Source organism: Dromiciops gliroides, chromosome 2 (assembly GCF_019393635.1).
Source record: "Dromiciops gliroides isolate mDroGli1 chromosome 2, mDroGli1.pri, whole genome shotgun sequence".
Lineage (NCBI taxonomy): Eukaryota > Metazoa > Chordata > Mammalia > Microbiotheria > Microbiotheriidae > Dromiciops > Dromiciops gliroides.
In genome coordinates, this window is record NC_057862.1 from 306,563,473 (window position 1) to 306,577,885 (window position 14,413).

A 14,413-nucleotide genomic window follows, 5' to 3' on the forward strand; every position below is an offset into this window, starting at 1 on the left:
CAAGTAACAATCAGATGTGTGCTTTGGAAAGATCAGTGAGAACTTTGTGGAGGATCAATTGCTGAAAAAACTGGAAGCCATGCTAACCATTTATTATTGCTCTGGTCCAAGTAAGAGGTGATAAGGGCCTAACTTAGGATGGTTATGGAGTAAGTAAAGAAGAGTATGTATTTGAGAGATAATGTGGAGGCAAAAATCAACAAGACCTGGGTGAGGGAAAGGAAGAGTCAAGAATGATTCAAGAACAACGAATAAGATAGCAAAAGCATTCTAAAGAAAGATAACTTTAAAATGACAATTAGAGTACTTATGACTAAATGTGCTACCTATCTCCTGACAAAGCAGTGATGGACTCAGAGAGGACACTGAAACCTATGGGAGGTTTTATGAGATGGCCAATGTGGGTATTTATTTTGCTTTAACGTGTTCATTAGAGGGCTTTGTTTTTCCTTCTTTTTCAATGGGGAATGGTGGATAGTGGGAGGGAAAGATATTAGATTTTGGTTAGTCGAAAAAAATAAGTTTAATTTAAAAAAATGATCCCAAGATTATAAAACTGGGTAAATGGAAGGATAGTGATACCCTCAATACAAACAGGTAAATCTGAAGGAGGGGTACCAAGGAAATAAAAGGCAATTTTCACTGATCTCCTATAGTAAAAGTGCCTTATCTTTAAATTCTCTCAACATGGCAAAGGTCTTCTGGTTAAATTAATAGGGCTGGGTGGGAAAGACTGCTATAGAAGGACACTCTCCCTGGAGCTTACTTTCTGAGAGAACCAGTCAGGAGGTCGGCCAGGTTCAGCAAAGGGCTTGATTGCTCTGCTAACTGACACCCTACAAAAAAAGAAAAAAATAAGGACCTTCAAAGCATCTGTCTTGGACCACAACACACTATAAAACTCCATCATGAGAGGACAAAAGATATGTTGGGAATTTCAGGTCCATAGGTTAGGAGTCACACTTTTAAAACCAAAAGGATTAGAGTTAGGAACAGTGAAGGAACAGACTTTGAATGTGGAAGTGAATAAATAACGTAAAAATAATTTATAATAAAAAATATTCCTAAGTAGAACTTCTAGGTGAAAAAGAACAAGAATAAGTATCTAATGCTCTATCAGTTTATACCAATATTTTCATTTTCCTATGGCTCAAATGCCTTAAAAATAAATCAGTATCACGCCAGTTCCAACTATTTCACTAAATGTTTTATGAAAAGTTGGGGGTTTCTTTATATTACAGTAAAATAACACTTGAGTTTGTAGGGCTTAACAAATTGGCATAGTTTATTGTTTATTCTAGTCTTTGATTGTGTTATCAATTGAAGGTTTATAAAGAAATTTCCTTACAGTAACCGAAGAGACAAATAATATTTGTATTATCATGCTAATTTTAAAGATAAGAAAACTAAAGCACAGAAAGAGTGGGTGATTTGCCTAGGATTATACAACAGTGACAGAGCTAGGATTCAGCCTCTGATCTGACAAAACAAAAAACCCAAAACAAAAACAGTGTTCTATCACATTCTACTCCCAAAATGATACAGATCAACAATATCTTTATTACATCTCCTACATGTAATAACTTACATTTATATAGTGCTTTTAGGTTTCCAAAGCAATTGCCTCACAATATTCTTGTAACATAGGGAGTTAAAAGTGCTATTTCCCATTCTGCAAATTTAAGACAGTCATTACGAGACTCTGTACATGAAGACCCCTTTTTAATGTAAAATAAATACACCTCTTTGTGACACTAATTTTAATACTGGCATCCAATAACTGAGAAATTACCTAACGACTAAAAGATACTAAGAATTCAAAAGCATCTTAAAAAAATTTATTTGAATTTGATTAATCCCCAAATCATCTGCATATATTTGAAACATCCTTTATTTACAATTCTAACAGAAGCTATTGGAACTAAATGTTATAAAGACAAAGCTTTTATACATGGAGATTAAAGGCCTCCTGGTAATAACTATATGCTGCTCACAAACTGGACACCACTAAATTAGGAAACACCACAGCAGGGGTTTGTAACTAAGTCCAGGGTCACAAAGTTCATCAATATTCATTCAGGTAGGAAATCAGGCCCAAGTCTTTTGACTTCAAGGCCAGTAGTTTTTTCATTACATTTTGAAGATAAGGGATGGCTCCTCAATTGCTACTACTTACTTATAAGGTAGAGAATGACTGATAGTATTCTCTACCACCACTGGACATACTTCTACCAATGCATGGGAAGCAGGACTACTGTAGTACAAATTTTGGCAACCATGTGGTAACTATTAAAAAGTAGTTCTCAAACTTTTTCATTATAAGATTCCATCTAAGGGCCCAGGTGAACATCAGAAAGCAAGTATAGAAAATTTTATATAGAAAACAATATCTTCTATTTTATGAGTACCTGGGTTCTCATTTAAGCTAATGGTGTAAACCTTCAAAATTGGGGTTAGATTGAGAGAAGAAAAAATGTAGTGATAACAGTTATTTATTTGTTTATTTTTGGGGGTGCGGCATTTGGGGTTAAGTGACTTGCCCAGGGTCACACAACTAGTAAGTGTTAAGTGTCTGAGGCCGGATTTGAACTCAGGTACTCCTGAATCCAGGGCCGGTGCTTTATCCACTGAGCCATCTAGCTGCCCCATAGTGGTAACAGTTAAAGGAAAGAGCAGAAGACTAATCAAGAAGGTGCTCATTCTGTTTCGAAAGGCACAAAAAAGGTTTAGCTAAATCTAAAGATTAGGAACTTTGGTTAAGGGTTGGCAAACACAACTGACTGAGAACTGACTAGTTTCCAGGCCAATGAATTGCCTCAGGTGGATCAGACTTTGTCAAATCCAGCCTCAAATGGTTTTGTCTATCTCCTAGATGCTCCCCTTACAAAGGTTCCCAAGCTTTCTACCAGGACTTTAGCTTATTATGCAAAAGAAACTATCTTGTGAGAAACTTACTCTTTCCATAGGCAATCTCTTCCCTCTCTCAGTTCTGTTACTCCATATAAACCCTGTCCCAAGTTCCCACCTTTGGGTATTTCAAGCACTCTCTATAGCAGTATGAGGAGTTATAACTCCTAGATTAAAGACCTTAATTTTGTTGTATTGATTATTTTACTAATTTTCAGGTTGACAAGGTTTACACCAAAGCTTCTTAAACTGTGGGTTGCAACTCCATATGGGGTTGTGAAAAATTTGGCAACAATAAAAGGTTATATATACCTATTTCATATACCTATATACCTAGGGTTTGTAAAAATTTCTTTGGCAAAAAGGGGTCTCAAGTGGAAAAAGTTTAAGAAGCTCCTGGCTTCTATGGATCAAACAACCCGAAGTATAGGAAAGCTACCCAGCAACTTCAATGTTCCAAGCTACTGCTACCCTACATTCGATATCCTAAGTATCTTACCAGTTTTGATCTCCACTCCTCATGACAGAGGAGGCCAGACATAGCTTCTCCCGAATAGACCAGGGCTCTGTGGGGCCAGTACTCAGCAGCTTGTGTTCTGTAGAAAAAGGAAACTCAGTGAGAGCCCATCGAAAAGACAGCAAAGGTCTATATACCAACCAAAACAAACCAGATTGGTCTCCACACAACTCTTTCCATTGTAGAACTCAAAGACTGGGCAGCACCCCAATTTGGACCAGTACCTGCTTCATGCCTTAAATTCTCCACAACCCACTTTGAGAACAAGGTAAAGAGGCAGTTAAGACCTTAGAAATCATCTAGCCCAGGGGTTAATATTTGTTTGTGTCATGGCTCCCTTTGGCAGTCTAGCGAAACTACACTTCTCAGAAGGTTTTTAAATGCATACGATAAAATAAAAAGGAAATCAATTATTTTGAAATAAAGATCTAATTTTTTTCCATCCAAATTCAAAGACCTCCTGAAATCTATTTAGGGACCTACCCATAAACTCCAAGTTAAGAGCTCCAGGATTTAGCCCAATTTTCTTATTCTACTAATGAAGAAAAAGGAGGCTAAATCACTTGCCCATGACCTCTCACAAGTAGCAGAGCTGGGGTTTGAACCAGCCCTAACTTCATACCCAGCACCCTTTCACGTACTACAAGGCATCTAGTCCAACACCTCTTTTTCCTACCAATTTACATATTAGGAAATTTAAGGCCTAAAGATTCCAAATGACTAGCTTCAGATCTAAAAAAGACCGATTAATCAAGTTCGGGTTAGAATCCAGGCCTCCTGACTCCTAGTCCCATAATCTTTCTACTGCAGGGAACGTTGTTGTTTTTTAAAAACGGGGGGAAAAAAAAAGGAGGGGTCGGCTGCCTAACGTCTAAGGTCCCTCCCAGCTCTAAAACCCCTAAGCCTACACTCGGCCCCCTGCAGACTCGCAGAAGGCAACCCTGGCTCATGGTCAAAACGTTCTGCGGGAAATCTGAGCCGCTCCCCACAGGCCAGGCCGCAGGAGGCCTGGTCCCTCCCAAGGAGCCAGGAACGCAGCACTCGAAGGAGGGAGGCAGGGAGGGAGGGGCGCGGGCGGGTTGGGGCCTCCATCCTCAGGTCTCTCTGGCGTCTCGAGGCCTAGCTGCCCCGCCCCGCCCCGCCCCCGCTCCCAAGGTCTCCGCACACGGCCCAGGCCCCGCCATAACAACCCTTCCATAACAACCCCTCCTCGGCGGCCCTCTCGGAAAGCTCTAGCCTCGCCTAGCGCGGATCTCACAGGGCCCCCCAGGCCTAGGGCTCCGCGAATCCCAACCCTCGATCGGAAACGGGAAGGGGATTCGGTCGGGAGGGTTCTGCCACAACCGCTGCAGCGGCCCATCCCCGAGCAGCGTAGACACTCACTGCCCGTCCCTGTCGCCATCTTGGCCCCGAGTCTTCCCCGACTGTGGAAGAGGCAGGTCCTTATCTGGCCGTGCCCCGAGGGACTCTGGGAAATGGAGTGCCGTCCCTGAGTCGACACGCAATCAGATGGCTTCTGGGAAATGGAGTTTATTTGTGGTGGGTGGTGTAGAGTTGGGGAGGAGCCTCTAGTTCTCGGACAAGCTTCTGGATGAAAAAACGGTAGGGCGGGGGATGGTGGCCTCAGCTCTGGGTTTCTCTTCACGTTTCATGGCGAGACAGGCTGTCGAGGATCCTTAGGGGTGGGCAGGAGCCCTGGGCCGGAGCCCAAAGCCCAAAGGCCCACGCCGCGACGGTTGGTAACCCGACCCACCTTCTGAGCGCCATGATTGGCGGATATGATCTCGCCCCCGGATTGGCTGAGAGAGCAGAGCGCGTAGTTTGAAACCTTGCATTAGAAACAAAGCTGCCCCTCGTGGGTGGAGCGGACCTGGACCTGGAGCTGCGGGACTACCTGGGGCTTGGTCTTCTTTCTCCAGGGAGAGCAGAGACCTAGGGCGCCAGGGGTACCCAGAGTTGAGCGGGGACGGGCACTGGAGACCGAGCTGGGAGAGTCATCGAACCGAAGGGTAAACGTTTGCATGCCCCGGGGCTCGGTCCTTTGCCGGCAATTCTCATCTGGATGAACTTGACCCCGTAGCCTCATTCCCCTCAACTACCCTGTCTGCCAAGGGTGAGGGACAAGCTTGCGATCCCCATCTCCGGTACTCCGGGCCCCGCCCAGTCCTGGTAGACCAGGGGAGTCTCCTCTCCACCCGGCGGCTGGAGCAGGAGCTCACGGCGGGGTCGGTGGCACGAGGTGCTCATCTCCACTGCTGGGGGGAGGAGGGGGACCAAAGCTTTTTAGTAACCTCGCTCCTGAGTCTGGGGAGGCGGAAAATTGAGGGAAGAACGGGTTAATACCTCCAGGTGTGGAAGGTCATTATGCCCCACCCCCACTACTTTTACCTAAAGCTGTTTTCCTCTTCTAGGAGGAACTTGCCACCGTTGTCATGTCTCAGGGTATCCTGACACCGCCCGTGGGCCTCCTCTCGGATGAGGAAGTTATTGTGTCTCCCATGTTCGAATCCACTGCTGCTGATTTAGGAGTTGGGATCCAAAAAGACCTGTTGCCTGAATTCTCTGCCATCTCCCCTCCCCCAATAGAGGATAAAGAGCAGGTAAAGTCCTGGGAGATGACGCCCACCCATTCACTCCCCTCCTACCCATTCTCACACACACACAGAGGCATGCACCCTCCTCTTGGTGCAAATCTGCCGGCTTTTACTAAACATTTGTGGGCTGGTTAAGTCTTCAAAGGAATGTTGAGAGAGGAATAAGAGGCCAAGCAGCAAAATGGCTTTTCTTCAGTTTCTTAGGATGAGCATAGCAGTAGAGGGAGATCTAGAATTCTTCACCATTCCCCTGGTGTGGCTCCTGAGTAATCTGTTGTTTACCTGTGATTTCAGACTCAAGTAATTGTTTAATCTAATCAGTGGTACTTTTGCCTGGGTTTCTGCCTCAGGTTGTACCTGATGATGTTACAGAGAAGGTAAAAGTGTACTTGAGAGTCCGGCCCCTGCTCCCTTCAGAGGTAGAGAGACAAGAAGAACAGGTGAGTGCCTAGGGAGGCACGTGGTATGGTATGATATGACATAAAAGGGTAACAGGACTGCTTTCTTCTCCTAACATATTTATGTTCCATTTGCTAGGGCTGTGTTCGAATCGAGAACCCAGAAACCCTTATTCTGCAGGCACCCAAGGATTCTTTTGCCATGAGGAGCAATGAGAGGGGTGTGGGCCAAGCCACTCATAGATTCACCTTTTCCCAGGTATCAAACTTTCAGAAGCCAGGCACCTTCAGATATACAACCAGTGAGAGAATGTTTTTTCTATATGTTTGCTGAGAGGAATATCTACAGAGTTTTTGAGTCCACGGTGGCCTGGGGAGTAATGAAGAGTTATAGGAAGAAGCAACTATGGGGCAGGAAGGTGTGGGGAGAAGGAATTAGGTTGGGAGAGTTGAAATGAGCCTGTGTTAAAAACAAAAGAGACTTCAATGGACTGTATTCTTTCTAGATCTTTGGACCAGAAGTAGGACAGGCATCTTTCTTCAACCTGACAGTGAAAGAAATAGTCAGAGATGTGCTCAAAGGCTATAACTGGCTCATTTATACATATGGAGTTACTAATTCCGGAAAGACCCATACTGTTCAGGGTAAGTGAAACTCTCAGCATCATAAAATTCTGGTGAATTTTTGTTTTTATTTTCCCAAATTACATATAAAAACAAATTTTAACATCCAGTTTTTTAAAACTTTGTGTTCCAAATTCTCTTCCTCCCTCCCCGCCTTAAGAATTCAAGCAATTTAATATCAGTTATATATGTGTAGTCATGCAAAACATTTCCACATTAGCCAGGTTGTGAAAGAAAACAGACAAAAACAAAACTTCAGATTAAGAAACTAACAAACAAGTTATGCTTCAATCTGTATTCAGATACCACCAGTTCTTTCTCTGGAGATGGATTGCATTTTTCATAAGTCCTTCAGAGTTGTCTTGGATCGTTGGATTGATGAAAATAACTAAGTCATTCACAGCAGATCATCTTACAATATTGAAGTCAATTTGTATACAGTACATTTCACTTTGCATCATCTCATATAGATCTTTTCAGATTTTTCTGATAGCATCTTGCTCATGATTTTTTTAATATAGTAAACTACAGTACTTTAAAGAGATTTCCTTGCAATAAATCCATGCATGAGGTTGATTATTGCAATAACAGTCTGGTGAATTTTTAGAATAATTTCTCAGCATTTTAAGTGCTAACACTCAGCTCTCCATCTCTTTTTATATATGTATATTTCTAGGTAGCAACAAGGATGGGGGAATCCTACCTCGTTCTCTAGCTGTGATCTTCAATAGCGTTCAGAACCAGCTCTACCCAGCCTCTGATCTGAAGCCTTCATTTGCTAATGAAGTGATCTGGCTAGATAGCAAGCAGGTGAGGCAAGAAGAAATGAAGAAAGCAGCCCTGCTGAATGGCAGTGCTCGGGAGGTGAGTGCCCACTTACCAGAACCATATCAGTGAAGTGCAGGAATACTTCTAGAAAAGCTTTGTATTTATTTTCTCTTGTCTTTCCCTAGGAGGAATTGATAAACTCTATGAAGAAAAGCCACACAGCTGAATCACTACGGCTGGGGACCAGTGCCAGTTTTGACAGTGGCATTGCTGGACTCTCTTCTACTAGCCAAAGCAGTGTCAGCCTCAGCCAAATGGAGGGTATTTAACTTTTTAAAATTTGATTTAATTTCAGTGAACAAAATCTATTTTTTCTCCATCCCACCTCACCTCTTCTGCACCCCTCACTGAAAAAGGAAAACCAAACTTTTGTAAGAAGTATACATAGGGGGGTGGCTAGGTGGCGCAGTGGATAAAGCACCGGCCCTGGATTCAGGAGTACCTGAGTTCAAATCCGGCCTCAGACACTTGACACTTACTAGCTGTGTGACCCTGGGCAAGTCACTTAACCCCCATTGCCCCGCAAAAAAAAAAAAAAAAAAAAGAAGTATGCATAGTAAGGCAAAACAAATTCCCAGATTGGCCTTATGATGGGCGTGTTTTTAAACTTTGCTCTGCAAGTGCAGTTTCTTCTACAAATCCAGAGAACAATCAGCTGTTAGGAGTGCCGTCCCAGGATGTCTCTTTGCTACCAAGAAGGCAAGCATGATGATCAGGACAAGGCTTGTGGCTAATTGTTTATTATTATACCTTCCAGATACATGTTACAGATGGGCTGAGCCAGACACTGCCCCATTCCGTGTCCCAGCTGATGTCCGATTCTCTATCTGGATCTCCTTCTTTGAGATCTATAATGAGATGATCTTTGACTTGTTGGAGGCCCCCAGCCAGCAGCGGAAGAGGCAGACCCTCCGGCTATGTGAAGACCAAAATGGCCATCCATATGTGAAAGGTAGTGAGGAGTGGAGGTCAAAGGCAGTAACTAGAAAAGGGAAAAGGAAAGAAGGGGAATAAATAAGATGTTTCTAACTCGCCCCCTTCTCCCTGTCTTCCTCAGATCTGAACTGGATTAACATCCAGGATGCTGATGAGGCCTGGAAGCTCCTGAAACTGGGTCGTAAGAATCAGAGCTTTGCCAGCACTCACCTGAACCAGAACTCCAGTCGAAGGTGAGAAAAGGGTCCATTCATAGCCACTACTGGAAAATACCTTTGAGCCCTGTCAAGGGAAAATGCCCACTGTGCTCATTCCTGCTTCTTTCTTGTATCCTTCAGCCACAGCATTTTCTCTATCCGGATCTTGCACCTGCAGGGAGAAGACAACGTGGTGTCTAAGATCAGCGAGTGAGTTTTATGTTGCAGGAATTTGGCTACCTGGTCTTGGGCAGTTGTTTTTGGGTGGTGGAATGGCCTGGGAGTTACAAAGCTGGGTGTCCTAGGGAATTGTTGAAGTATTAGAATAAAAGTTCTCTCCCAGGAGATGCGTGAGGGTCTGGATCATAAGAAGGGATAAAGGTTCAGAGTCAATTCCTCCCTGTCTACCTCTTTCCCCCTCCAGGTTGTCCCTGTGTGATCTGGCTGGCTCAGAGCGCTGCAAGGAACAGAAGATCAGTGAGCGGATGAAAGAGGCAGGGAATATCAACACTTCCCTTCATACCCTGGGCCGATGTATTACTGCCTTACGTCAGAACCAGCAGCGGTAAGTTACCCACCCAAGCACAGGAAGGACAATCGGGGCCTCTGGATTTTGCTTGTGGCCAGATGGAAAGGCCTGTCACTGGATACTGGTTACTCTTGAGAGTGGAACTTTGAGATCGCATAATGGTCAGCATCCTTCCCAAAACTCAGTTGTCTCTTCTTCCTTGTCAGGCTCAAGCAAAACCTAGTCCCATTCCGTGACAGCAAGCTGACCCGGGTATTCCAGGGCTTCTTCACAGGTCGTGGGCGTTCCTGCATGATTGTCAATGTGAATCCTTGTGCCTCTACCTATGATGAGACACTTCATGTGGCCAAGTTCTCAGCCATTGCCAGTCAGGTGAGTCCTTGGAACTTACCAGCTAAATTGGTTGGGTTAATTTTGTGTTCATAACCCTTTTTGAAATTTTTTTTTTTTGAGATAAAGGGACATGGGTACAAAGAGATTTCTCTTTCTCTCTAGCTTGTTCATGCGCCACCTGTGAAACTAGGGCTTCCATCCCTACAGTCATTCATTAAGGAGCACAGTCTAAGAGCCTCTCCCAGTTTGGAGACAGGGGCTAAGCAGGAACCAGGGTCCGATGAAAACACTAGTGATGAATTGGATACCTCCATGTACGACAAAGAGGTGAGGAAGCAAATGGACTTATTTTTGAATGATAGCTGCTGGGATTTGTATTCCATGGGTGAAAGGGGATATTAAGATGGTAACTGCAATTTAAGACACAGGAATTATGACTTTCCTAGGAGCTACTACAAGTGGTGGAAGCCATGAAAGAGCTTCTGCTCCAAGAGCGTCAGGAGAAGTTGAAATTGGACGTGCGGCTCCGTGATGAAATTTGTACTGAGATGATAGAGCAGATGAAAGAGCGGGAGCAGTGGTACAGGTAGACAATGGCTGGCCTCCTGGATCTCCTAGAGAAGCAGAACTCTGGGCATAGAATGGAATTTTGTCTCGAAGTCTGTTTTCTTCCACATACCTGACTCAGCCCCAAAGAAAACTGTTGCTCATTTTGCTTTCATCTTGCCTTACAGTGAACACTTAGATACTCAGAAAGAGTTGTTGGAGGAAATGTATGAGGATAAACTAAAGATCCTGAAGGAGTCCCTGCAGAGTTATTATCAGGAAGAGCTTCAGGTAAGGAGTAGAGAAAATCAGAGGAGCCACCCTGATCTTCTCTCCACTTAGAAGCTAGGGTGCCTATCACCAAGCTCCTTGGAGGCTGAAGCCTCTAGGAAATGGAATGGGGGATTCATTGTGGCTTTAGCATCAATGGGATCTCACCAAACGGGCATCAGGAAAAGCAGGTTATCCCACAGTTAGGGAGGTTGAGTATTGTTCACAGCACTCTGCTCTCCCTTCAGGAGCGGGATGAAAAGATGAAGGATTTGGAGGATGCCCTGCAAGAGGCTAAGAAGCAGTCTGAGCACCTTGAGAAAAGCCTGCAGTCAGGCCCTGAACAGTGCTTGCGAAGATCAGAGCGGGTGGCTTCCTCCGTTTCTAACAAGCAGCTTCAGGAGACAAAAGCCAGACTGGAACAATGTGAGGCAGAACTGGCTTCTACCACTGAAGGTAAGGAGGGAGGGAGGGAGGGAGGGAAAAGGCCAAAAAGCAAAGTAACACCCTTGGAATGAATGAAGGGTCTAAACTGGAGGGAAAGGGAGGTTCTCATTCTCAGGACCTGTCATGTCCTAGTCTATCTGAGCCCAACTCTTCCCAGACTGCTCTGGAGAGGAGACCCAAAGAGGAATGTCCATTGACTAGGCTGGTTCCTTTCTTTTCTCAGAACTGCGCAAGTATCGGAGAATGTTAGATCCACCTCCTTCAGCCAAACCATTCACCACAGATGTAGACAAGAAGTTAGAGGAGGGGCAAAAGGTAATAATGAACAAAAGGGAGGCGGGGGATACATCTCATCAGAAATCACCTTGTATTATACAGCCTTACTTTTTAGCCTCACTAGCTTGTCTCTTTGCTACCACAACTCTTCCAATCAGTTAACATTCTACACTGCCCCAGATCTACATGAGGGCTGCACCATATACTTTTGGGGTCCGTGAGCCACTAACATTTCATCTCTCAACTCATTGTGGCCAGTTAATTGACACTTCCTTCTTTCAGAACATCAGGCTACTGAGGACTGAGCTACAGAAACTTGGTGAGTCCCTCCAGTCAGCTGAGAGGGCCTGTTGTCATAGCACCGGAGCGGGAAAACTCCGACAGGCCCTGACCATCTGTGATGACATCTTGATCAAACAGGTAGTCTGGCCTAGCTGTCCTTGCCCTGACCCATACCACCCCTACTCTAGAAAGCTGAAGATAGTAAGGGAAAAAGCCCAAATCTAGGGTGAAACTGTTGTTAATACCTGAACACTAATCTATACTGTTTTTTCAGATTTATTGTTGATCTTTATAATGAAAAGACTGGCTGCTAAATAATTGACATTTTATCTGGTGCTTTGTAAAAGCATTTTCTTCATAACACTCTGAAGTAGATACCAACAATTAATGCTATTATGGGATGATAAGCAGAACCTAGAGTTGAATAAGTCAAAGGCAGTCATGAGGATGTATATTATGTGGTAGGAAGTGAGGAGTTCTATCGGCTGCTACCTAATGACTGGGTTCCTAGGGTAACCCCCTGCAATCAACTGAGCTTTGGCTTCGAGAAACATTTGCCCACAAAGACAAACCAACAGGATCAGGTGAATTTAGTAAAGATTTGAGTTACTATTTACAGATCTGGTTATAGGGAAAGGAATACCTCCTTTGTAATTTAGGGGAACCACCATAAATAATCTAGTGATCTCATCCCAGTGGTTCTCAATGAGTTTTTCAACCTACAGCATTGAGTACTGTGTACATGACCCTCCTTTCTTTTTGGTTTTTAGGACACTGATGGGGAGTGGGGTGGAATGGGACTTAAGGAAAGAGATTCTGAGATTTAGCTCTTCTCTTAGTTTAAATATCTCTGTTTTCTATGTAGGACCAGACCCTAGCTGAGCTACAAAATAACATGATGCTAGTAAAACTGGATCTTCGGAAGAAAGCTGCCTGCATCGCTGAACAGTATCATACAGTACTGAAGCTGCAGGGCTCTTCCTCCTCTGGTTCCTTAAAAAAGCGGCTAGGTCCCAACCAGGAGAACCAGCAGCCTACCCAGCAACCCCCAGGAAAGAAACCTTTCCTTCGAAACTTGCTTCCTCGAACCCCTGCTTGCCAAGGTGCAGCAGAAAACAGCCCCTACACCCGCATTCTGCGTTCCCGGCGCTCCCCTTTACTCAAGTCTGGGCCTTTTGGGAAAAAATACTAAGAAAACACTTGTAGAACTAGCACTTGAGCTAAAGTGGGGCAAGTTGCTCTATGCATGAAGTCGTGATGTTCTTTATAAGCTTTAATATACACCAAGGGCTTTGATATACTCCAGTGGCTGCTTTTTTCCCCTCATGTAATATAATTATGTTATTGTCTTTTCATTTTAAATGGTTCCTATGCACTCAACATGTATGTATGTATGTATGTTATAATAAATATACTTAGCCTTTGTTAAGACTTTTTTTTTCCTTTTTTTGTGAGGCAACTGGGGTTAAGTGACTTGCCCAGGGTCACACAGCTAGTAAGTGTTAAGTGTCTGAGGCCGGATTTGAACTCAGGTCCTCCTGAATCCAGGGCCAGTACTCTATCCACTGCGCCACCTAGCTGCCCCTGTTAAGACTTTTTAAAGCCCATCTTTGTGTTGCTCCCATTTACATAGGTCACCAGAGAGGTTTCTTCAAGGGGAGCAGGGCTTGGGGGGAGGGGGAGTAGTTTTTCAGAGCCAAGATTAAAATATTAGTTATCAAGGATGGTTTTCATCACTCTGATGTAGTTGGGGAAAAATAAATGTAGGAAGTTGGATTAAAAAAATATTTTTATTAAAACAGACTGGCTCTTCAGATACGAGTCTTCTGCCCAGGCTCTCCCTCTCCTCCATGACAAGTTAGAGAGCCACTTGTGAGATACACCGTTCTAGACAGGAACATAATGAATACTGTTCGTTGAATAAGACAGCTTGATCTTTCTTCCCCACACCTCAGAGCTGAAACCAAGGGCCTGTCCAGGCTTCATCTCCCTCTCTATATAGCATCAAGTGTGCTCTGTTCTCCTAGCCTGAAAGATGGACGTTTCAGCAAGCTAGTAGCAACCCTGCTTCTGAGTATTTAGTTGTGACAACTTGGCTCGTTCCAACAGCATCCCATAGGTGCTGAAAGCAGATATCTTAGTAGGAGAGCCGCCTGCCTTCTTCAGCTTCAGACAGACGATCCCACCAAGCAGCATCACTTGCTAAAGTGCCATAAGGGGTTCTTAAAAAGATTTTGGTTGGGAAAGAGGACTAAAAACTGCAGCTAGTCTCTGAGTCGGGAGGGAGAAAAAAGTGCTTCCAAAAGAGTCCAGCTGCTCTAACTGTAGCAAATAGAGAATGTCTTCTTCAGAGAGGATTCAATCAGCAAGCAGCTGGAGCACTGACCCTATATCATTCTCAAGCAGTGGTCTCCAAATGCAGAAACGGAAAGAGATGAGGTCCTTAAAGAGCAGATCCAGCTTCCGTCTGAGTCAGGACTTAATAGGGGAATGACAATCCAGCCTAGAAAGTAGTAGTCTATGGTGTGACCGAAGATAGGTTGAGTGGAGACACCCTGCGAGTAGGAGTGTTGTTAGCAGATAGTGATGCAGGTAGAAAAAAGGGAGCAGGTATCTCTGTGGTGGAAGTCTCTCCTTGATTCCGAAGCTGTAAGATCTGTCTAAGTAGGGCTTTGCCTTCCTCTCGAGTCTGAAATAAATAATGTATCCCAAGTTATAAAAAAGTTAGG

The 14,413-nt window shown here is 44.2% G+C and overlaps 3 protein-coding genes and 1 long non-coding RNA gene across 19 annotated transcripts in view; 1 reads left to right on the forward strand and 3 right to left on the reverse strand.

Annotated features, from left to right (window-relative positions):
- Positions 1-4,878, reverse strand: part of BRD8 (bromodomain containing 8) — a 32,156-nt gene extending 27,278 nt beyond the window's left edge. For all 15 annotated transcript variants that reach the window (XR_006354734.1, XM_043982369.1, XM_043982365.1 and 12 more), the window contains exons 1-3: positions 4,808-4,878; positions 3,407-3,503; positions 767-836 (exon numbers count right to left, since the gene is read on the reverse strand). Coding sequence is in view for 14 of the 15 variants with exons in the window: in XM_043982369.1 (XP_043838304.1) it covers positions 767-836; positions 3,407-3,503; positions 4,808-4,826 (186 nt within the window). In the remaining variant the exon portion in view is untranslated. The remainder of the gene's footprint in view (positions 1-766; positions 837-3,406; positions 3,504-4,807) is intronic.
- Positions 4,879-5,047: 169 nt separating this feature from the next.
- KIF20A (kinesin family member 20A) lies at positions 5,048-13,119 on the forward strand. 2 transcript variants are annotated; one of them, XM_043980939.1, is made up of 19 exons: positions 5,048-5,433; positions 5,836-6,024; positions 6,369-6,458; positions 6,556-6,675; positions 6,923-7,061; positions 7,717-7,904; positions 7,994-8,129; positions 8,626-8,820; positions 8,926-9,037; positions 9,143-9,211; positions 9,426-9,566; positions 9,737-9,902; positions 10,026-10,190; positions 10,310-10,449; positions 10,598-10,700; positions 10,928-11,135; positions 11,350-11,441; positions 11,685-11,822; positions 12,550-13,119. In XM_043980939.1, exons 2-19 carry the CDS (start codon positions 5,857-5,859, stop codon positions 12,874-12,876), a joined length of 2,697 nt encoding a protein of 898 aa, XP_043836874.1. In that variant the 5' UTR covers positions 5,048-5,433; positions 5,836-5,856; the 3' UTR covers positions 12,877-13,119. The 2 variants fall into 2 exon arrangements, with proteins under 2 accessions (XP_043836874.1, XP_043836875.1); XM_043980940.1 differs by lacking the exon at positions 12,550-13,119 and adding an exon at positions 12,196-12,521.
- Positions 8,719-9,815, reverse strand: LOC122739087. The gene is made up of 3 exons (XR_006354662.1): positions 9,580-9,815; positions 9,015-9,173; positions 8,719-8,850 (listed from the first exon to the last, which is right to left on the reverse strand). It is a non-coding gene; the product is annotated as an uncharacterized LOC122739087 (long non-coding RNA).
- A 163-nt stretch (positions 13,120-13,282) lies between the features above and the next one.
- CDC23 (cell division cycle 23) overlaps positions 13,283-14,413 on the reverse strand; it is a 28,266-nt gene continuing 27,135 nt past the window's right edge. Inside the window, exon 16 of the mRNA XM_043980079.1 lies at positions 13,283-14,373. Coding sequence (XP_043836014.1) covers positions 14,203-14,373 — 171 coding nt within the window. The 3' untranslated portion in view covers positions 13,283-14,202. The remainder of the gene's footprint in view (positions 14,374-14,413) is intronic.

Bases quoted from the DNA above. Each gene is read 5' to 3' on its own strand.
- KIF20A (XM_043980939.1), top strand. From the start codon at position 5,857: ATGTCTCAGGGTATCCTGACACCGCCCGTGGGCCTCCTCTCGGATGAG. The intron at 7,905-7,993 runs GTGAGTGCCCAC...GTCTTTCCCTAG, and splicing joins TGAATGGCAGTGCTCGGGAG to GAGGAATTGATAAACTCTAT. The intron at 8,821-8,925 runs GTAGTGAGGAGT...TGTCTTCCTCAG, and splicing joins TGGCCATCCATATGTGAAAG to ATCTGAACTGGATTAACATC.